Here is a 21,597-nt window from a genome sequence, read left to right as displayed (position 1 = left end):
GACATAGCGAATTTGGCGTGGGATTGTATGTATCCCATCTGTCCATCTGTCCATACATAGTTCAGTATCATTTCTGTCATCTATTCCCAGAAGAGGTCAAGATCAGGGGGATCTGCCGCTAAGCCAAGAACCATCAATAGGAACACACCACATGCCACATTAGGCTTTCCTGGAGCTTTGGTCTGATTTTATTTCCTGTCAAAAGCCTTATTCTCCTGCTACCCCTTCATTCCATGGGTGAATTTCCAATGGATGAAGATGAACCACGATGGACCACGATGGGCTTGTAATGGACTGTGAGAAGTCTGATCGTCACAACGCTACGACCTTAACTTCTTCTCAATTACCCACTTGCGGGCAATAATCGTGGTCATAGCTATTGCGCCATGATAGGACGATGCACTAGTAGTATTAACCCCAGTTTCTGCTCATTTCGTCAGAACCAAGCTTTTTAGCGCATTCATTTCGATCGGCCAGATCAGGACATTGACTGCGCTAACAGGCTAACAGATAAAGCCGTTGATATTCGTTGATATTAGACCAGTTGAACAACGAGCAGCAAAGAATCCCACGAGCAGGTTTTGTGTTGGTCATTCGGATACACAAAGAAGAAAGAGTCAATTACGGCTTAGTGGAGTGAGATTGATTGTATCTTAAGATAGCATACTTTATTGTCTTCTTGGCCATGCGACAGATTCTTGTGCCACAGGCTTGCCTCATGAGTAGTAGAAAAAAAAGAGGATATTAGGAAGCTGGAAATGGGATCAAATAAGGGGTCCGAAAAAAGTTTTGGGGTACGGAAAATTTCCGACTTTGCTAAGTTCGCTTTTTTTAGTCCAAGACCAAAGCCCGTTTTAGTTGGACAGGCCAGGGCTAGAGAACTTACGTAGCGTGTTCCCCTAATGCGATCATCACCGGCCATTACATGAGAGGTGATACTACCTCTACCTCCCTCTACTACCTATGTGCGGTAAGAGATCTCCTATGTAGTAAGGTAGGTACATTACTAAAGTTTATACTTTGCTAGCTAGAGGACGACAACCTTGCAGTTCTTATTAGTTACTTTTACTCGAATGTCTTCTTCAATGGCTTTTTAATAATAAATATTTTTTTTTCGTATACGCTTAAAAATCGCCGAGTCCCCAAGACATTTGAATATCGCCGAATGCTACTAGACAGCTTCAGCAAAGGCTTTCTCAGCTTTTTAGGTTCTTTAGGTTTAATTAGGTCAATAAAGGAACTTCTTTATACCTACCTCACGGTACCTGAATTGACGCAATCCCCCCCTGAGTGGTTGATCGCATATTGGTTCACTGGTAGATTCCAGCAATGCAGGTACCGACACGTCATCTTGCCGATGATTGCAGCTGTCGTGGAGCGTTGGAACCGTCACGGCCATACAAGAGGACAGAGCCGCTGCTATTGTGCGCAAGTTCTTGCTTCACCCCGTAATGTCAGGGTCGAACAGAGCTCGCGCACCTATGGGAGGTCCATGATTACGGCGGTGCGGAAATTCCCATCTGGTGAATTGAAATATACGTACGGTTTAATTTCATTCCCCAAGCCGCTGACCCAGATGACGCGCGTGGCTGACGACAGTTGAGTCCGTTCTATTTCCTCAAGCGCCTGGGCGCCGTTCATCGCGCTCCAATAGCATCGTCTCGCACCCACCAGGGCGAAATAATGTAAATTACGTTGTGCTTCCGCTATGATGCAATGCGAAATGCGAATAATCACTCGCCTCGCCGTTCTATTAGGGTTCACTGCATTCCGTTGCCGATGCCGTCCCCGGATGCTGTTCGAGAATTCTTTCCGTGCGGGATCTAGGTATCTATACTGACCTGCAGGTACCCGGATTCTAAGACATCAGCCGCTCAGCAAGTTGTTGTTTATTTCCGAGTGCTTAAGTGGGGTATTGGTGGTTCGCGGTCAAGTATGATTTACCCGTTGGTCCGTTCGCATCCTTTAAAGGACCAACTAAGCGGGGCTTAGTTGGTACAAAGTGCTGTAACTCTACGAGTACTGTAACCAAATTTATAAAATAAATATAAATAAATTTATATTTAATTAAATAAAATAGATGTAAAGATGCAATTTGAAGTTTTAACTTAATTATATTTCTCTTTAATATAATCTAATTTTAAAATTAAATATATATTAAAATTAGTAATAATAGAAATTTTAATATAAAGTAAAAAAAAAATAAAAAATATATTTACATAAATTAAATTATAAAGAATTTTGAAAAATTATTTTTATTTTCTTAATACTTTTTATTACTTAAATTAATGAAGCCGTTATTTTCCCCATTTTTATTTTAATTTATATTAAATAAATATAAAAAGTTAAAATATTTAAAAATAATGAAATTTAATAATATTAAATTAATTACGTAATTTTAAAAAGATTAAAAAGTTAATTTTAATATATTAAAATGAATGAAAATTATTATTTTTAATTTAATATATATTATTTTATATTTTTTTTAATAAAATTTTAATATTTTTATATTATATTACAAATTAATAGCTATTAGAAAAAGCATTAGTTAAACAATTAAGAAACGGGGTAACGAGGGATGTGGTAAAACGTTAACATAATCTATAATAAAGCTTAAGAAATGTAAATTAAACTGGATTAAGCTAAATTAATTTAAATTTAAAAAGTTTAAATAAATTAATTTTTAAAATTATTAAATCCATTTTAATTTAAAGTATATAAGCTTTTAAATAAGTAAAACGGTAAGTTTATATAAATTATTATATGTTTAATTATTAATTTAAGTTTTATATTTAATTTATATAAAAAAAGAATTTTAAATTTTTAATAAATATTTTAACATTTATTTTAATATTTAATTTATATAGTTATTATTTACTTGAAAATTAAGATTTATTAATATGTAACGAATTTACATTTAAGTTCGTTAAAATGTAATAATTAAGGTTTTAATTTTAAGTAAATAGTAATAATATAAGTTAAATGTTAATATAATTGGTGGTTGTGTAACATCGGCGCGTAGGCACCTTATTGGGGATAAAGTGCCTTACCGCCAATACTGGAAGGAGAAACAGTATACCTATTATTATTATATAAAAGGACATCACATTATTAGTTAGCCTTAGATAGATTTTTCCCTCCTTAAACATTATTAATATATTAATTTTATTTTTATTATTATTTAATTTACTTATTTATTGCTATATATTATATATATGTACTTATTAATATTAATTAATGTTATTAAAGATTTAATAATATAAATTAATAAAGTTAAAAAAGTTACTGTTATAATAATTAAAAAGATTTTATCGTAATAATATATATAATATTAATATATTTTCTTTTATTTATAAATATATTTTAAATTTATAAAAGATTATTGTTTTACTTTATTACTTAACCTTTTTAAATTTTTTATTATTTATTATAATTCCAACTTATTATTAATATTATTAATTAAATTAATACCTTCTATTTATTATAAATACCTTATAATATTTTAACTAGAAACTTCAGCGCAAGCACAAGCTTGTGTTATAATAATTAACCCAGTTAAAATAGAAAATATAAATGAGTTACAAGCTTTGATGAACTATATACCTGGACGAATAACCCTTATTTAGTATTTTGACCATATGGCTGTAAAATAAGAGTTAATTAACCCCCAAACGGCTATCCTTAAGTAAAAAGTAATTTAAATACTATTTACGTTAATAAATTTAAAAATTATTAACATAAATATATCATATATTTATATTTTTAAAGAAATAATAAATAAATATTAAAATCAATTTTACGGATTTATAATAACAAACTTTATAAATATATTAAAACTTTTATAATTAATGTTTTAAATTATATTAATATAATAAAATATTTATATAAAATAATATAATGTTAATTACGTTAAAATATTTATTAACCTTATATTATTGCGTAAATTATTAATGTAAAATTTAAATAAATTAAAAATAATTAAATAAAAATAACTTAATATATTAATATAAAAGGTATTAATATATAATATTAATTAAGGACTAATTTACCCAAATATATGGGTATTTACACGCATATATATTACATTATAACAATAATAATTTACAGTTTATAACTTTTAAACGTTAATATATGTAAAATAAGTTTTAATATAATTTATTACCCCAGTTAGCTAACCCCTTTCCCACATATAATATCCATTACCAACCCCGTAGGTAATAAAATAACCCCCCCCTGTCCCTAATAACCCGTCATTAATCTTCCACATTTCGCCACCTATCTAAGTATAGAAGCTTGTAACTCAGCCCCTCTAGCATCAGACCCCTAGCCCCCCTTTTACCTCCTTGCCCCCCCCCGTCTATTAAAGAACGGCTGCGCCCCCCCAGACTGCCACCAATGTTTACCTTAATGATCTTACATATATAACTTAATAAAGGTATGGATAAGGGTATAATTTCGTATATAATAATAGCCCAATGCAAAAAGCATTAACCAGCCCACCGGTCCCGGGAAATGTTCCTGGACCCCCTAGACCGCCACCGGGTAGTCCATACATAACACCGGCAGCTCCTTAAGGCGCCGGACAAGGAAGAGGAAATCAACCTATCAGAAATTACGTTTCCTCCTCCTAAACGGCTCCATTACCTATATAACCAAATAATTAATAAGCATAAGCCCCTATGCCAATTGGTAATTAGTAAAGAAACATTTATTATAATATTCCCCCAATAAAAATCCTTAACGAAATATACCCTTTAATAATTGTTAGTTATTTCAAAAAAGTATAAAATAATAAAAATAATTATATAAGAAAAATATATAATATTCTTAAAAATAAGTTCCGTTTCTTTTTAAATATTTATTATACGGCCAGAATACAATAAATTTAATTTTATATTATATTTTTTATTATTTTATTAAAGAAAATGGCTATTTATTTTCTTTATAATATATTTTAATTCTAATATTTTATAAACATATATTTAATTATAAAACAACATTTTAATATAAAATAAAATAAAATTTAATACCATTATAATTAAATTTCTACCACTTTTTTTAATATTAAAGTAAAAAAGTAAAATAAAAGGAAAAATAATATAAAAATATTTTAAATTTTATTTGATAAATTATTATTATACTAAAAGGCGTTAAGCCCTAATTTTAAAAGAAAATAATAACTTATTACAATTATATATTAAACTTACTAAATTATGCCCCAACTATAATATGCCCTTTTTAAATTATTAATATAATTTAAAAACTTAATAAATAAATTCCGAACGTTTATTAAAATATACAAAGTGATAAAAAAAGTAAGGTAATTTATAATAAATAAAGATAATAATAATAATAATAATAACTATATTTATTATATTAATTATAAATATTATTACAATAATAAAAAAAGTAAATATAATATAAAATAATCTTCCAAAATTTGGAAACGACGATATTAAATATGTAAAAAAGATGGATATTAGTTTATTAAATATTTAGAATATAAATAAAAGAAGGTTAAGGACAAATGGAAGGTTAAATAAGGCTTTTTTAAAAAGAATTATATAACGTTCTTAATAAATTACAAAGGAATTAAAAACTTAGATTCGGAATTTAACCACAAAGGAGATAAAATAGCTTATTTAATAATAAATCCGGATAAAAATAGTAATTTATATATAATAATTACATATTTATTTAATTAAGCGTTTTATCACTGTTTTATTATTAATTTCCTTTTAGACAATCCGAAATCTGATATTATTTTTATATTAAATTAATATATAAAGAACATTTTCTAAGGAATTATATTAGATATAAAAGCAGCCCAAATATTTATAATTAAAAAAGAATAATACCTAACTTTTATTAAAGAATACCTAAATAAATAATTAAAAATAAACAATACTTATATTAAAAAAGTTAATATTTAATTTAATAATAAATTACCTATTAAATCACTTAACATTATTATAATAAATATTTTATTTAATAAAATAAACTTTTATATTATAGAATTAAATATTTTATTTCTATTATTATTAAAGAATATGAACCGATTAAAAGTATATCTTAATAATGTTATTAATTAATTTATATGTAAAAATAGTATAACAATTAATATTAAAAAAAAATGGGAATATCTGTAGTTCTAATTAAAAAATATTATTTATTTTATAAAAATAAAATTATAATATTTATATATATATTTTAATTATTTATTAATTAATAAATTATATAATTTATTAAATAAAGTTAAATATAATATTAATATAAATAATTTTAAAAAAATTAATAAATTCTATTATTATTATTAAATTAAGGGGAAAGTTTTTTAATAATTTAAATTTACTTTAAAAGACTTAAATATAAAGTTTAATTATAAGATAATTATTGATATAATATATTTAAACGGGTAATTGGTCCTATATATTGTTAATACGGCCACCAGTTTTTAAGTAACGCAATTCTTAAAGAACGTTATTATAAAGGAAATATAGGAAATATTAAAAAAATGTTAAATTAACACTTATTTTAAACCACCCAATATTATTTCTTACAATACGGGCACGAACTTTAACAATTCCAAATTCTGCAATAAAGCACGGGTAATTAAGATTATCTATTATTAAATATTAATAAAAGCCTATTAATTTATTAAAAAAGTTAAAAAGTACCATAACCCTATTTACAAAATATATAAAATTATTATTAATAAACTTAAAGATTTTAATTTAAAAACGTTACGTTTTTAAATAATTATAAAAATAATTAATAACATTACTAATCCAAATGGCCTTATCCTAACCCTACTAATTTTCAGCACCTACCCTAAGATTAACATAGACTTACCACTTATTACCATATAAATCCAAAGGGCATAAACAATTTAAAAGGCAATAACGGAAATTAAAAAGATTAAGTTACAACGCTCCGTACAAAACGCCCTAAACACCCGTAACGGCCCTAACATTAAAATAACTCTTCTTATATCCTTACCCATCGGAAGCGAGGTATTAGTTTATAAGGAAAAAGGTAATTAAAAAGAACTATATAAAGTTATTATAATTACTGAAAAGGATATTACAATTACTTTAAGTGCGTTAAATAACATATTTACGTTCCGAAATTTATATATTAAATTATATATTTAATTTAAAAAAAACTTAATTTTATTAAAGAAAGTTAAAATTAAATTACTTAATTTCACTTTTAACTTTAATAATTATTAAATTATTTTAAAAAAAGATCTAATATATATTAATAATTTATTATATATTATTACTTTATATATTAATATTAAAAAATATAATAATTTTATCTTAACATTATAATTATAAATAAATAATAAAATAATTATATTAAAAAAATTATATAAAATATTAAATATAAAAAAATTAAATGCCCTTTTTAATAAAAGTATATTACAATTTAAAATATATAATATAATAATATATTAAAAAATAACAATATTTAAATTATAAATAGTTTAAAAAATTAAGGGTAAAAATATTTTTATACTATATGAAAAATTATGTTTAATAGTCTAAAAATATAGCAACTCCAATAAAAAATTCATAATAATATATACACTTATTATCTAAAAAGCTAATTAATAATTAATATTAATATTAGCCCCTATATTTAAATAATAAAAAATAAAAATTATAATAAAGAATATTATTATAACTTATATTTAATTAAAAACGCTAATATAAAAAACAATTTTTATGCGCCTATTAATGGAATTAAAAAATAAATACCCTAAAAAAATATTGTTATATATTATTAAATTACTATATAATCTTACGGAATTAAGCACCTATTAGTTCAAAACTTATTTATATTATTATTAACGAAAATTACATATAAAATCATTAATATTTAACCCTTATTTATTAATAATAAATATAAACCCCTTTAAGCTTATTAACTTTCAAACGGACAATACCCTAAATATAAGCACAATAAAATTCCTTACCGCTAAGGATAAAGCATTTACCAAAGTAGGGATTAAAATACGTCCTTAAAAGATCCTAAATAATAGGATTGAAGATTTTAACAATTCTTATATTACTATTTAAAAAAAAGATTATAAAATCATAATTATTCAAAAGGAATAAGCTGAAAAATTAGCGTTATTAAATATTAAATCTTTGGATATAATTAAATAATTTGTAGAACAAAGGGCTTAAAAAGCGTACATTTCCTCCATATACTAACCCGAAGCCGTTTTTAACTATTTAATAATAATTTAATACCTTAAGCCTAACTTAAAGAAAATTAAAGCTTTTAATATTAAGATTAAATAACAAATAGATAATTAATTATAAAAATTTAATTATATTAACTTAAATCTTTAAAATTTACAATTATACGTTTTTATTAATAAGTTATTTGCAAATAATAAAAACTTTAACTTATAAATTAATTATATTATTATTTTAAACAATAAAAAATTTATAAATTAAAGTAATAAACTTTAAATTATTAAAAATATTATATATTAATTATTTATTAAATATAAATAAGTTATTTATAATATATTTATTAATAAAATTTATAAAATAATATAAAGTTTTAACATAAGCTTTATTATCTATTATTTTATTAATATTATTTTAAACTAATTATTAATCCCTAAAGCTCCCCTTATTTTATATATTAATTTTTTTTCCTTATATTAATACCTAATATAAATAAGAAACATTAACAAAAAGAAATTAATAATTAACCTAATAACCTTATAACAATCTTATAAAAATTAAAAAATAAATAATATTTATTAAATTTATAATATATATAACCCAACCAATATTATAATAAAAGCGTTATTAAATAAGATTATAAAATCATTAATAAAAAATAATTAAATTAATTTACGCTTAAAAGGATAAGTAAAACGTAAATAACTTAAAAATAATTATATATTATTATAATAACAAGCTATTACAATTAAATATAAAGATTAATATAATAAAAAATATTATATAATAATTTATTAACTAACTTAAATATAAGATAGCACAATTATAAATTAACATAAACTAATATATAAAATAGCTCTTAATTTAAGCTATTATATTCCTAATATTAATTTATTATAAAAGGGATATAATATATTAATATAATCATATGCTATTATAAACGCATATTAGCTTATGTGCAAAATAGTTTATATATATATTAATACACATTTAAACTAATATAAGCACACGTTACTATAAAGTTTTATTTATTTTTTAAAATTCTTTTTTATTACGTAAATTACCTTCGCAATTAATTAATTATAAAAAGAAAATAAAGTAAGTAATAATTATATAATATTAGCGCGTAGGTACTTTATTAAAGATAAAGTGTTTTACCGCCAATACTAAAAGGAGAAACAATATACCTACTATTACTATATAAAAGGACATTATACTGCTAATTGGCCTTAGATAAATTCTTCCCTCCTTAAACATTATTAATATACTAGTTTCACCCCCATTGTTATTTGATTTACTTATTTATTACTATATATTATACGTACGTACCTACTAACAATAATGTTATAAGTATTTATTAAAAAAGTTTAAAATCTTTCCCTTTATATAAATTAAATATAAAATTTAAATTAATAATTAAAAAAACGTAAATAAATAATTAAATATATAATATTTTAAATATCTGTAAACCTTTTATCGTGCTTAAAGTTATTATTATCTTAATATTTAGTTAATTTGGTTAAATCTAATGTTATATCTTATAAAATCTATAAGATCATTTAGATTAATACTTTTTTTTACGTATTCCAAGGGTTTTTCCGGTCTTAACAGCGTGGAACCCCGCTTTTTATTACGGAATGGTTCTTTAAGCTGTTAGTTCGTAACATAATATTACATTTTAATGGATTTAAGCATAAGTTTATTATATATTAAAACTTTTTTTAAAAAAATAATTTAAATTTTATATAAAATTTAATAAAAATAAAAGAATTATCGGGTTTTTATATTATATTATATTATAATAAAACGTATATTAAAAATATTTTACCTTTTTAAATTTTAAGTAATTAACTTAAATAAATAAATATTTTTATTTATAAAAATATTTGTTACGAACCAACATTTGTCAGAAAACGTACTAGTCCAGGCAACGGGAGCGGGGACGTCCCAGGGGAACGGATAAACCCCGGTTACGGACTAGACCTCGTACGATTTGATTGATTTGACTGATTTGATTGATTTGGTCAAATCAACCAAATCACCCAAATCAACCACATCACGATAACCTCAGAGGAGGTAGGAGAAGAGTAGACAATCGGACTATAAGAAACCCATCATGTACCTAGACATTCATTTACGTTTCCTTAGCTATCAATCTAAGTCTTATATCTAACCCATATAAGGGGAAGGACTCCAAGCCTTCCTGACGAACACTTTCAACGTTTTATTGACACTTGACCCGTATCGCTACTGTTTACCTAAAATCAAGACCCCTGTTACTACACTCTAACGGACCTGAGTGTAGGTTCGTCACAATATTTAAAATATAAAATAAAATATAAATAATTATATATATTATTATATTATAAACTAATAACTTAATAAATTATATTAAGTATAAAAACAGTAAAACTTTAATAAAAAATTAATAAAAAATAATAAAAGTAATAAAATTATTAAAATTATTAAAATTATTAAAATTATTAAAATTATTATATATTTAATTATTAATTTAAATTTTATATTTAATTTATATAAAGGAAAAAATTTTAAACTTTTTAATAAATACTTTAATATTTATTTTAATATTTAATTTATATTATTATTATTTACTTAAAAATTAAAACTTATTAGCATTATATTTTAATAAACTTAAGTGTAAGTTCATTACACATTATAAACCTCGAAATTCTCTTTATTTTATATAATTAAATATAAAATTTTAAACGTTTAATTATAATAGTCGTAAAGTTACAATACTTTGTACCAACTAAGCCCCGCTTAGTTAGTCCTTTAAAGGATGCGAACGGACCAACGGGTAGTTGGACTTTTCTTATACTGTTACTAAAAGCGCTAATCCGAGTCCATCATATCCATCCCATGCTCGATTAACATGATATTGAATACGAACTCATATACTGTGAGATAAGTGTATTGGTTACCTATCTCTCTGCGTGGCTTATTAGGTACTCTTCAACCAACACGTTTAACAGCTAACTAGAAATATCTAACGATTATTTACTTCTCGAATTGTTATGCGCAACCAAAGTTATTGCGTTTACCAATCTCTACCAATTTCGATCCAAGACTTATTATTCTAAGTCTTGAGAGACTCTCTACAAAGCTTACTACATCTGGGTCTATACAAGTGCGTATTGGGTTTCTGTAAAATTACACGCTGAAAATTCATTCGACGTGATTCGGGGTTTCTTAGATTCTAATGGCAACTTTTATATTGCTAAACATGTTAACCCAAATATCCAGGATATTGTACAATGCTGCCGTACCGCACAAGTAAGCACTTGTATTGGTTTATGAAGAACATACGACCCCAGTCCCATGCGCCAACAATGATATACTACTAATACAAGCTTTCCATCTGTGCTACCTGAGGACATACGAACTACACGAATCCACCCATTTACTCTGTCCAGTCGACAATGTTGTCGTAAGGGGTGTCCCTAGCGTAAACGTCATTTACCTTGAGTTGCTTGAGTTCGGCGTTGAAGCAGCCTTCCGCTTCCTGGGAGCTGGAGCAGATCGGCCACAGAGTCTTGTCGGACATGCGGCAGAATTTCTCGTTCTTGAGATCCAGGAAGTCGGGGCCGTAGGACGTCGCGCTGCCGCAAAGCTCCTCTGCCGTGTGCTGCTCGTTGTTGCTGACGACGAGACGGTTGGCCTGGCCTTTAGGCATAGCAGGAACGGTGCTATTTCTGGCTAGCTGGCGGCTGAACTTGGCGGAGGTAGGGTTCTTGGATGGTCCGTATGCCGTTGCGGTCTTGCGGTCCCTGCCTTCGTCCTCCGAACGCTTGTTGTCGAGGACCCAGTAGGTGATGCTGCTCGGGTCCTTGACGTCGTCGTACTTGTACATCTTAAACGGGGGTCCGCTGTTGCAAAGGTAGTCGACTTTGTCGGCCATGCCGTCCCCTTCCGCCGGAAGCTCCTCGCCATCCTTCCTCACGAACTCGGGCCAGTGGACCTGAAATCCGCTTTGCGGCTGGTCGTTGTCGCCGTCAATCCACAGACAGTCGACCTTTCGGTTGCTGCTGTCGACGTAGATGTTCGAGTAATACCTAATGTCGTCATCGTCAGCATCGAGTACCTTATAATATAGTACCCTGTTTGTTTAGGTAGTTATAGGGGCGGGGTTTAATTACCAACTGCCACCGCACTGGCGACCCCAGTCGCCGACCCAGGTGTATCTCTCATTGCCGGGGAAAGTGACGGTGGCGTGTGCAATGCAGATAGCATCGTTGTTAGCGGAGAAAAGGGCGTATGCCGGCTGCTGGTTCGTGTCGTCCTCGTGGCTGATCTCGATATCGCCGAAACCGCCGTCCGCGACGTGGCCCGGGTCTGCGTGCATACCGATGAACTTTCCGGCCTCGTTCCAGAGGCGGACATCGGGAAGGTCACCGCCGGCGTTGTGAAGGCCGTTGGGGGTGTCTAACCCGACAGTTATCCTTATAGTCGACTTTGGGCCGTCATCCTTAGGGAAATGGTCAATGCCGAATTGTAAGATTCCGAGCACGCCCGAAAGCACGCCGATAGCTTCTATGAAACTCATGGCGAACTACAGGTAATTGGATGTATAAGAGTATTCGGCGAGAGAAAAAAGAACGTAGTATATTTCGCAAAGATTAACGAATGTGAGGCACCCAGGCCGTAAAGAATGTAAATAGTTGGATGGAAAAAAACCCCTAACAACTCATAAAGTGACTTATGAAAGATTGCAAACTGCTGTTCAGAGAGAGATATCAAGAGAAGATATATACGTCCTAGAATATATGCGGCTACTGGTAGTTAGTGTTACATTGTTGCGTTCAAAGCCAACACCACAATAGTGGATAGATTCTAACTCTCATTAACTGAAGGATCAAGCCATATCGGTTATTCGGCTTAGAGCATGCAGGCCTGCGTTCTTTTGACAGTCAGACTATAGGTCATGAGCTGAAGCCGTAATGCTCATACCGATGAGGCATAAACAATGAAACGTTTTTTAATCTACGACGGGCATTTTCGTGCGTGAGAATTCCTTCCCGAAGACAGTGTTATGGCGAGAGCATGACAGGAGATTATCAAATAACCATTCCGGAAGGTAAAGGTGAATAGGGGTTTGAGTAAGAGGCTGAAAAGGGAAACGAACTACACAAGTTCAGCCTCAGCTCTGTGGGTTCCTTGTGATATTCCCTGACTTCATCGACGACGATGTTTAGTATATATTGTGAAGTTATGGGGTAGCGTATCATTTTCCACATCGCGTGCAGTGCCACCCCCCATAACCGATCCGAATAATTTGGACTTTTGTATGGGCACTGTTGGTGGCAAGTGGGTGACAAGATAATTTGCATTATTTTGTCATCCACTTGGCTGGTCGCACAGGCGAGGTAGATCTTGGCGTCTGTTCATGTCTATTAATATATCAACGGGCGGGCAACCGGTCCAATCAAGCATTACCTTTTAGGCAGGTGGCTTTGTATAATGCCTCCAACGCCGTCACGTTTCTCGTAACCTATCGTGTATAAGCCATGCTGCTCATGACAGCATACCTGCAAGGGGGACTCTGCCAAGAACTAGCCCTACACCCTGAGACTCCGTTCAGCTTATGACCCTATCAAATCGTCTTCTGAATTATCTACCTAACCCAACAGCCTAGCAAGCCTTCAATGGAGCCTCGATATGAGGGCGCCAATGTGTGCTGTGCCCCCTTGGAAGTAACCGGTTAGTTACGGAATTCTTGGGAGTTTCTAATGGAGAAAAGAAAAAGGTAAATTACTTGTGACAACTAAGTTTCTTTGTTCCGAACATACCTAATCTTTTAATATCATCTTATTGATCTCTCTCCCCTGTTTTCTTGTATTCTCCATTTCAGTATCTCCAAACTTGAACATCACCAATTCAAAATTCTTCAATCTCAATGGGAAACCTGCGCAAAGTTTTCGCTGTCTCAGCGCTGGCGGCGGCCGCTGCCCGGGCCCAAGACCTCCGACAGCCTATCGTCGGCTGTGCGGACCTCGAATGCCCTGCTAGCAGCAGAGGGGATGTAAATGATAACTGCACAGTAGCAGACACGGGCTCGTACATCTACGTCGGACTCACGCGCATACCGACTGACAATGACGCACTCTCGGGAATATCCTGGTCCAAGGGCTTTAACGTCGGCTCATCCGACAACAAGCGAGAGTTTCAAAGCACGTTCTACCTCGGCACACCGCCGGACCTGCAATTGAATAATTCAACCGGCGCGTGCGCCGTCTTCCTCCACGGAGCGTCTCAGAATATAGCCTTCCCGGGCGAGGACAGCGAACCTGCACAGGGAACGTGTACGGACGCCCTGGGCTCGTCCTGTGTCGACGCGTTGGTCTCGCGGGCTAGAACTCTGGTGAATGGATATAACAGCGGCAGCGAGAGCCTCTCCATCTCCGAGGCATGCTCCAGACTGCAACAAGATCTGGAAGATAGCAATGACCAAGCCTGCACGCGGGTCTCCAAGGGACATTGGAGCAATTTCACTAGTGTCGGTAAGTTCGAACAGTATCCCTCGCGATCAAAGACCAGTTTCCATTAGAAACACCGAGAAATCGTATTTTTCTCTGCTCTTGTATCATGTTACAGTGAGTAACGACTAACCTCGTAAATAGCCTTAACCGGCGAAGGTGCACCGCAACCCATCACCCAGCAGCAAAACTCATCGTCGACCTGCTGGCCTGTCATCCCCAAACAGGATGATCTCACCCTAGTTAGCCAGTACAACTATACCGTAAGTAGCCTGCATCTCATTCTTATCTGCTTCATTTATGTTAAAATGCCGTCTGACAAACCGATAGGGGGGTAACCTAGCCAGCGAATTAGAGGAGGCTATGTTTGCCATCACGCCGATCATCACGGTCTTCTACTCGGCAGGTAACGGAAGTCTGGCCACCGATACCGAGGCTTCTCTGTCCTGCGTCAAAGTCGTGGGGCCCGCAAGAGCGTCTCTGTCTACCATTAACAATGGTTCTAACGACCACGACGGCAGCGGGGCTATGGGATTATCGTCGACGCAGTCGTTGCTATCGGCCGCGCTAGTCGCAGGTGGTGCCGCATATTTCATTAGTATTTAGAGGTTTATAGGATTAGATTGGCATTTTTGACGATAGGAGTACGCGGAGTCGGTGTTGTTGGATTACGCACTTTGGGCCAGATTGAAGGCATGTCTATTAGGTCATGGGATTTGGTGAGGCATCACGTCGAAAATGTAAAAAATGTAGCTGTAAGATAACACTGCATAGTAGCAAAAGTTCACAGCGGGACGGGGAAAGGAGGCACTCCTATTTTCTTTTGAGCGTTTTGGTACTTGGACGGAACAATGTTCACTTTTCGCAACCGATTTACCTAGGTACCTAGGTCCTACCTTACAATAGACACCTTCGAAATTCCCATAGATTAGGTAGAGGTACCTAACCTAAGGTATACTATGTCCTGGCTTCGTCGATCCAGGAATATGCATCTTCAAGATACTTGTGCGCTCTTAAATCCCCTGACCTTGCATGCCCCTCGAAGTTCTCGGCTCTCGAGCAGCGCGCGCAAAGACGTCCAATCTCGCCACTCGCTTTCTCATCTACTACCTCCTGGTACGTCTGGGTTTTAAGATACTTGCCAACCCACAATCCGCCGGTGTATCTTCCTGCTTTCCGCGTGGGAAGCACGTGGTTCGTCCCGATGCACTGTAAGGATTTCAGCTACATTTCGCTATAGGATCTCTTGCCAGTGTGAGAAAAATAAGGGCTTTCTCACCTTGTCGCCGTACGAAACGCAGGTCTTCTCACCGAGAAATAAAGAGCCGTAGTTCCTCATCTTCTCTAGAGCCTCTCTAGGATTCTGTGTTAGGATCTGCACGTGCTCGCTTGAATACACATCTGCAAGTTCGTACGCCTCGTCTAAGTTATCTACTATGACCACCTCTCCGTAATCTCGCCACGAAGTTCCTGCGAGTTCTGCTGTCGGCATGTTTTTCAGGATTTGATCAACATATTGGATTGTCCGCTGGCCGACATCCTCGGAAGTTGTGATCAATACAGCGGGTGAATCTGGTCCATGCTCGGCCTGGGAGAGCAGGTCCACAGCAACGGTAAAAGGGTCCGCATGCTCATCGGCGACAATGAGAACTTCGGTGGGTCCGGCTAAGAGATCGATACCTATTTCTCCGAATAATTGTCGCTTGGCCTCTGCGACGAAGGGATTCCCGGGACCGGCAATGAAATCCACCTTCTTGATCGATTTTGTACCCAGAGCCATGGCGGCGATGGCCTGCGTACCCCCGAGCAAGAAGATCTCATCCGCCCCAGCAAAATGTGCTGCCGCCACAGTAGCATTGGGGATCTGACCCGAAATGGGTGGCGTGCAAGCGATAATATGCTTGACACCCGCAACCTTTGCGGTCAATATAGTCATATGAGCAGAGGCGAGTAGAGGATAACGCCCCCCTGGTATATAAGCGCCGGCCGTGCTAATAGGGTTGTTTCTCTGACCCAGAAATACCCCTGGCTGGATTTCAACCTCAAAGTCTTTGATGCTTGCTCTTTGGGCCTCGGCAAATCTCCTGACGTTCTTCTGCGCCTCTCTGATATCTCGTATAGTCTGAGCGGGTACTTTCGATATGCATTCTTGAATTTGGCTCTCTGTCAACTTGAACGACGGGGGCGACCACTTGTCGAACTTTTCAGAGTAAGATCTCACAGCTCTATCGCCGTTGGCCTTAACGTCATCTATCATTCCTTTCACGATCTCGGATACTTTTTGGTTACTTGCGGTATTGGCTACGAGGCCAGCTGTCTTGATATGTCGGGCTACCATTTTGCTAGTTTTTACATGTAGGTATTTTTTTGAGCGGCACCAGATATTTCGGATGGTTTTATTTTAAGTATGATTTATTCATGTAGACCTAGGTACCTGGTATCATCACTACCCATTACAAGAAACTAAATATTAATAGCATTACCTCGGATGTCTCTATTATCGCGGGGTGAACCGTCAATGTGGAGGGGAGGTGAGCGGGGATAGAATAATCACCCAACGAATCGGGCGCGGAAACTGGTCATTTTTCACTTCCCAAGTCGCATCTCGCCTCATTTAACTCTCAAGCAGATCGGCAGATCTCCAACGAAGCTAGGTGTGCGTTCTATGTCGAGAAGGGTGAAGCTATAAAAGCAACTTCGCTAATTGGTATGGGCGTGGCAATGCGGCTAAAGAGTTGGTTCTCACCGAAGGTTAGTTTACTATGTGGGCAGGTAGTCAAACTTGCTAATGATATCCATGGATGAGGATTCTTGATTCCTAGAAGCATCTCAATCGTTAACGCTAAAAATATCCAGGGGGCAAAATTTATATAATAATTATATTGTTTGATAAAGTTAAAGCTAAGAAGCCAATAGACCCGTTGAGTAAGAGTGAGAGATGAACACACAGACACATCATAAGAGATAAGAGATAAAAGATAAAGCAATCCCGGTTTAGCCACATTTAGCCACATTGGTGCCACCAACTTTCCAGATTTTGCACGCTATGTAGCATTGCCACAAGTGCCACAGTTCAATGTTTGCCATTAAACCTCGTGCTCCGTCTTAGCGCTAAACAAGGTTTAGGCGACTTTTTCGGAGCCTTGCAACCGCCAACCGCATTGGAGGCATGACCAGGTTTTGCCGGTTTCAACTTCTTTCAACACCTATCCATCATCCCACATCCCACCCTGGGATATCTCTACCGGATATCTCTACTCACCTTTATCCTATACACCTCATCCCGATTCACCATTTGGGCATGATGTTGCCCTCTTCGGTGCGGCGTGTGGTCACCGCTGCACCTCAATCATCGCTCTTATCCAACTTAACCCCCTCGAGTGCTCGCGCCCCAGCCTCCCTAACACTCTGTTGCAGTTCGAGAGGCCCACAACGAAGGCGCTATTCCTCCTCAAAACCCTCGAGTCCCAAAGACTCTCCGAAGGGCATTTCCGATGGCCAGGTAACCTCCTCTCCGTCCCAATCATCAAAACAAAGCGGAGAGAAGCGTAAGCGCAAGGGGAAAGAATGGATGGATCTTCAGCAAAAACTCCCAAGTGTTCCTAGCACGCAACATGTACCGCAAGAAGGTTTGTGTAGACCCGAACCATAAATAAATAAGTTATCTTGTATCCTTATAAGTACTAACCCCCCCTCGATACGATAGCTCTTGCTTTGTCCACCTTCTTCTCTCTGCATCGACCTATGTCCGTGACCCATAGCTTCCCCAAGACCATCACCGACGATGCCTTTGCGCAAATCTTTGCCCCTCGCACAAAGAACAACAAGTATGCCGATGTTATGTCTACGCTGTCGAGGACCGTCGACGAGCTCGAACAGCCCATGCAGAACTTGGATCTCGACGCTCAGCAAAGTGGCGAAACTATTACGGATCCCAACGGCGAATCAACACATAAGATTGATCTCCGACATCCCGACGGCACCGAATCGAGCGTCTACGTCCAGCTCAATGCCATGTCAGGTCAATTCCTACCGTTCAGACCCCCTCCTATACCTCAAGCCGAGAACGCTGCCGAGAAGGAGGTCGCTCGTGAGGAAGTGGAGGATGTTCCCCAGCACCGCGTTTATAAGGCCATGTTCACTCTTGAGGAGACTACCGATGAGAACGGTCAGATTCGCATCGTAGCGCATAGCCCTCAAGTAGTCGAAGAGCCGCCGGCCCCGAGAACGTTCCTCGAGCGCATGGCTCTTCGCCAGATTCGGTGGCGCGAAGAAGTGCGGGGTCAGGCCCCCGACATGCACGCCATCAGTGTCCGTAGGCAGAGGAAACTGAAGATGAAGAAGAAGAAGTATAAGAAGCTGATGAGGCGGACACGAAACGCCCGACGTAAGTTGGACCGGGTCTAAGACGAGTGCCAGTCCCTCTGTACAAAAGACTAAGCCATAGCCGCCTAACAACATGACACGTTCTACCGCGGCGCATCAAGTGGCTTCTTATAATGTGGTGTATAAGTCGGATTGTTCCGATCTCTTTGTTTTAGGATTTCCTCCTCTAAGCTAGACGGTAGTATACATTATTTTATTTTCCCTCTCGGAGCATTCCTGTAGATATACTGCAACAGCTTTCAATCCAATCCCATATTAAAAACATGTCGACAGCAGGTTTGACAGATAATGATAAGATGTATAATCATGACTTCACTGGATTTTCAACCATTAGCTCGAGCAAAGAGAACGCAATCTCGGCTGCTGCGAGAGCCGTCGTCTGGCCAACAGTATCGTAGATAGGAGCAACCTCTACGACATCACCGCCGATGATATCAAGACCATTCAGCCCGTCAAGAATGGTGAGAAGTTCCCTCGAGGACCAGCCACCCGGTTCAGGTGTTCCCGTAGCTATAAATTACGCCGGTTAGCGCTGGTAGTCTACCAATAGACCCGTCTCTTCCATCGTCGTCGTCTTCATCACTCACCTGGCGCAAAAGCAGGGTCTAGGACGTCGATGTCCACGCTGATGTAGACCTTGGAGTCTCCGACGCGTTCTTTGATCTGCGAAATTACGCCCGTAGTGCCGATCTTATCCACGTCGCGAGCCCTGACGGTCGAGAATCCGCAGCGGACGTCGTTCTTCATGTCGCCTTTCCTACGCGCCAGCGGCCCCCGTATTCCGGCGTGTATCGAGGTGTTGCGGATGAGCCCCTAGGTATTGATCCTCGTTAGTGCTTGGAAGAATATCATCGAATTCCTAGTATGCAGTTGTCACCTCTTCGTGTGCGATGTGGAGAAATGTCCCGTGGTTCAAACCCCTTGAAGCGAATTCGTCAGCAACTACATTATTAAGATTTCATCCGACGCTGTGGTATGTGTGTATTCAAGTCAAGACATACGCATAGTCCGAAATCCCACCCCCTAGCCATATCAAATCGTCAATCTTCTATATCGACTTTGCTGATTTTTCAAACTCACCAAGTACAGCGGGATCCCACGTATCTATCATCTAGTTAGACAAGGCACTTTTACGATATTAGATCTCACTGACCTATGTGGCTGTCAAAGTGTACTACAGAAACTTGTCCCCATCGCTGGTATGTGGACCTCAACGCCGACAATGTGGTAGTATGGTCGCCACCTAGCGTTATTATCCTGGGATGAGAAGAGTAGCTTTCGTTAGAAGCTTTCCTCCCGGATACAACCTACGATACTCCTTTATAAGCTTCTGCATATGGATGAAATTGATGGGGGGGGGGGGGAAGTGAAGTTAGGCCCTCTACCTTATGCGCTTTGTCTAATTTCGACAGAGCAACGTTGTTATCCAGCCATGGCAGCGGCACGTCGCCGCAGTCAACAATAGTCGCCCATGAGATTAAGGGGTTTTTGCCTAGGGCATCGTTAATAGGCCAGGTAAGACATTCTTTTAGAATGCAAATACCGGTATATACGCTCCATGCAGTGTCCGCGGCTATTCTTTGACTTCCGGCCCTGATGCCCCTAGGACCGTAACGAGCCCCAGGTCTGGCCGTAACACCCTTAAGCATCCAACATCAGCTATGTGTCTATCCAGAAGGAGGTGGGTGGGTGGGTAGGTACCTAAACTCAGGGATACTTACAGTATCGAACGGCGCGCCCAATATTGCAATATCATACTTCTTCCCTTCAACCTCGTCATCGGATAGGCAGTTCAGATACGGCAGGTTCGCATATGTTGTCAACCCATTAAATTGACTTCCCGTGATGATATCCACATCGTCATCGACGCCCGTTAACGGCTTGTAGCCGGGCGGGGACATATGCTGCTGGGGGAATTGCCATGCCCCGAGGCTGGTTCCGCTGAATAGGAGTACGTGATGCCAAAGATACTTCATATTGAACTCGACCTTAATTACAAGTACTAGGTACCTGTTATTTGGTTCTCTTATTGTTCAAGAATGAATGAAGAATCTGCATTAATACCTGATATTTACACGATAGTTAACCGGAAACAATGCTAACTAAATAAACAGGTAGATAATGTAACCTATGACAGCTGTATATGACAGTTACATCTTATCAGATTTTCCCATTTTATCATGAGGGGTACCAGCACCAGTTGTGGATCCTATAACTTCTATGATACGGTTCCAATCAACATCGTCACCCTCGTAACTTCACCTCATCCAAGAAGTTATCACCAGTTCACATCACACCAATATTTCATTTTCAAGGCATTTTCAATACCCAATACTATTAGGTAGATTGAAAACTTCTCGACGTCCCTTTCAAAATTAGTATCACTGGCAGAATTCAGATAGCCCCGAACTCTTATTGATACCTACTTCAGCAATGTAACTGCTTCACCCAAGATCTCCTACAGGATATTTTCCTCTTGAATGAGATAACTACCTAACCTAATATATTGC

The 21,597-nt window shown here is 35.7% G+C and overlaps 7 protein-coding genes across 7 annotated transcripts; 3 read left to right on the top strand and 4 right to left on the bottom strand.

The window, feature by feature from the left end:
- The first annotated feature begins 403 nt into the window (after nucleotides 1-403).
- On the top strand, nucleotides 404-1,796 carry F4812DRAFT_223056 (uncharacterized protein). The gene is made up of 3 exons (XM_047930458.1): nucleotides 404-970; nucleotides 1,028-1,539; nucleotides 1,605-1,796. Exons 1-3 carry the CDS (start codon nucleotides 926-928, stop codon nucleotides 1,687-1,689), a joined length of 642 nt encoding a protein of 213 aa, XP_047786400.1. The 5' UTR covers nucleotides 404-925; the 3' UTR covers nucleotides 1,690-1,796.
- A 9,569-nt stretch (nucleotides 1,797-11,365) lies between these two features.
- On the bottom strand, nucleotides 11,366-13,521 carry F4812DRAFT_444512 (uncharacterized protein). The gene is made up of 3 exons (XM_047935504.1): nucleotides 13,176-13,521; nucleotides 12,365-13,125; nucleotides 11,366-12,280 (listed from the first exon to the last, which is right to left on the bottom strand). Exons 2-3 carry the CDS (start codon nucleotides 12,769-12,771, stop codon nucleotides 11,629-11,631), a joined length of 1,059 nt encoding a protein of 352 aa, XP_047786399.1. The 5' UTR covers nucleotides 12,772-13,125; nucleotides 13,176-13,521; the 3' UTR covers nucleotides 11,366-11,628.
- A 278-nt stretch (nucleotides 13,522-13,799) lies between these two features.
- Nucleotides 13,800-15,548, top strand: F4812DRAFT_222112 (uncharacterized protein). Its single transcript, XM_047930451.1, has 4 exons — nucleotides 13,800-14,725; nucleotides 14,846-14,964; nucleotides 15,032-15,420; nucleotides 15,476-15,548. Exons 1-3 carry the CDS (start codon nucleotides 14,122-14,124, stop codon nucleotides 15,305-15,307), a joined length of 999 nt encoding a protein of 332 aa, XP_047786398.1. The 5' UTR covers nucleotides 13,800-14,121; the 3' UTR covers nucleotides 15,308-15,420; nucleotides 15,476-15,548.
- Nucleotides 15,483-17,236, bottom strand: F4812DRAFT_222247 (histidinol dehydrogenase). Its single transcript, XM_047930452.1, has 3 exons — nucleotides 17,185-17,236; nucleotides 15,981-17,135; nucleotides 15,483-15,910 (listed from the first exon to the last, which is right to left on the bottom strand). Exons 2-3 carry the CDS (start codon nucleotides 17,037-17,039, stop codon nucleotides 15,659-15,661), a joined length of 1,311 nt encoding a protein of 436 aa, XP_047786397.1. The 5' UTR covers nucleotides 17,040-17,135; nucleotides 17,185-17,236; the 3' UTR covers nucleotides 15,483-15,658.
- On the bottom strand, nucleotides 17,203-17,822 carry F4812DRAFT_222323 (uncharacterized protein). Its single transcript, XM_047930453.1, has one exon. It carries the CDS (start codon nucleotides 17,713-17,715, stop codon nucleotides 17,365-17,367), a length of 351 nt encoding a protein of 116 aa, XP_047786396.1. The 5' UTR covers nucleotides 17,716-17,822; the 3' UTR covers nucleotides 17,203-17,364.
- Nucleotides 17,823-18,002: 180 nt separating this feature from the next.
- Nucleotides 18,003-19,108, top strand: F4812DRAFT_453187 (uncharacterized protein; the record flags this gene model as incomplete). The annotated part of the gene is made up of 2 exons (XM_047936447.1): nucleotides 18,003-18,330; nucleotides 18,408-19,108. The coding sequence occupies 2 exons, from the start codon at nucleotides 18,003-18,005 to the stop codon at nucleotides 19,106-19,108; spliced, it is 1,029 nt and encodes a 342-aa protein (XP_047786395.1).
- Nucleotides 19,109-19,249: 141 nt separating this feature from the next.
- On the bottom strand, nucleotides 19,250-21,536 carry F4812DRAFT_222541 (arginase family protein). The gene is made up of 8 exons (XM_047930454.1): nucleotides 20,809-21,536; nucleotides 20,473-20,727; nucleotides 20,241-20,394; nucleotides 20,168-20,191; nucleotides 20,089-20,110; nucleotides 19,965-20,007; nucleotides 19,675-19,900; nucleotides 19,250-19,597 (listed from the first exon to the last, which is right to left on the bottom strand). The coding sequence occupies exons 1-8, from the start codon at nucleotides 21,061-21,063 to the stop codon at nucleotides 19,392-19,394; spliced, it is 1,185 nt and encodes a 394-aa protein (XP_047786394.1). The 5' UTR covers nucleotides 21,064-21,536; the 3' UTR covers nucleotides 19,250-19,391.
- Between the last annotated feature and the right edge of the window lie 61 nt (nucleotides 21,537-21,597).

The sequence above is a fragment of the Daldinia caldariorum genome (genome assembly GCF_022478825.1).
Source record: "Daldinia caldariorum strain CBS 122874 unplaced genomic scaffold F4812scaffold_22, whole genome shotgun sequence".
Classification (NCBI taxonomy): domain Eukaryota; kingdom Fungi; phylum Ascomycota; class Sordariomycetes; order Xylariales; family Hypoxylaceae; genus Daldinia; species Daldinia caldariorum.
Note: the sequence above shows the minus strand (reverse complement) of the source record. Positions and strands in the feature narration are given on the sequence as shown.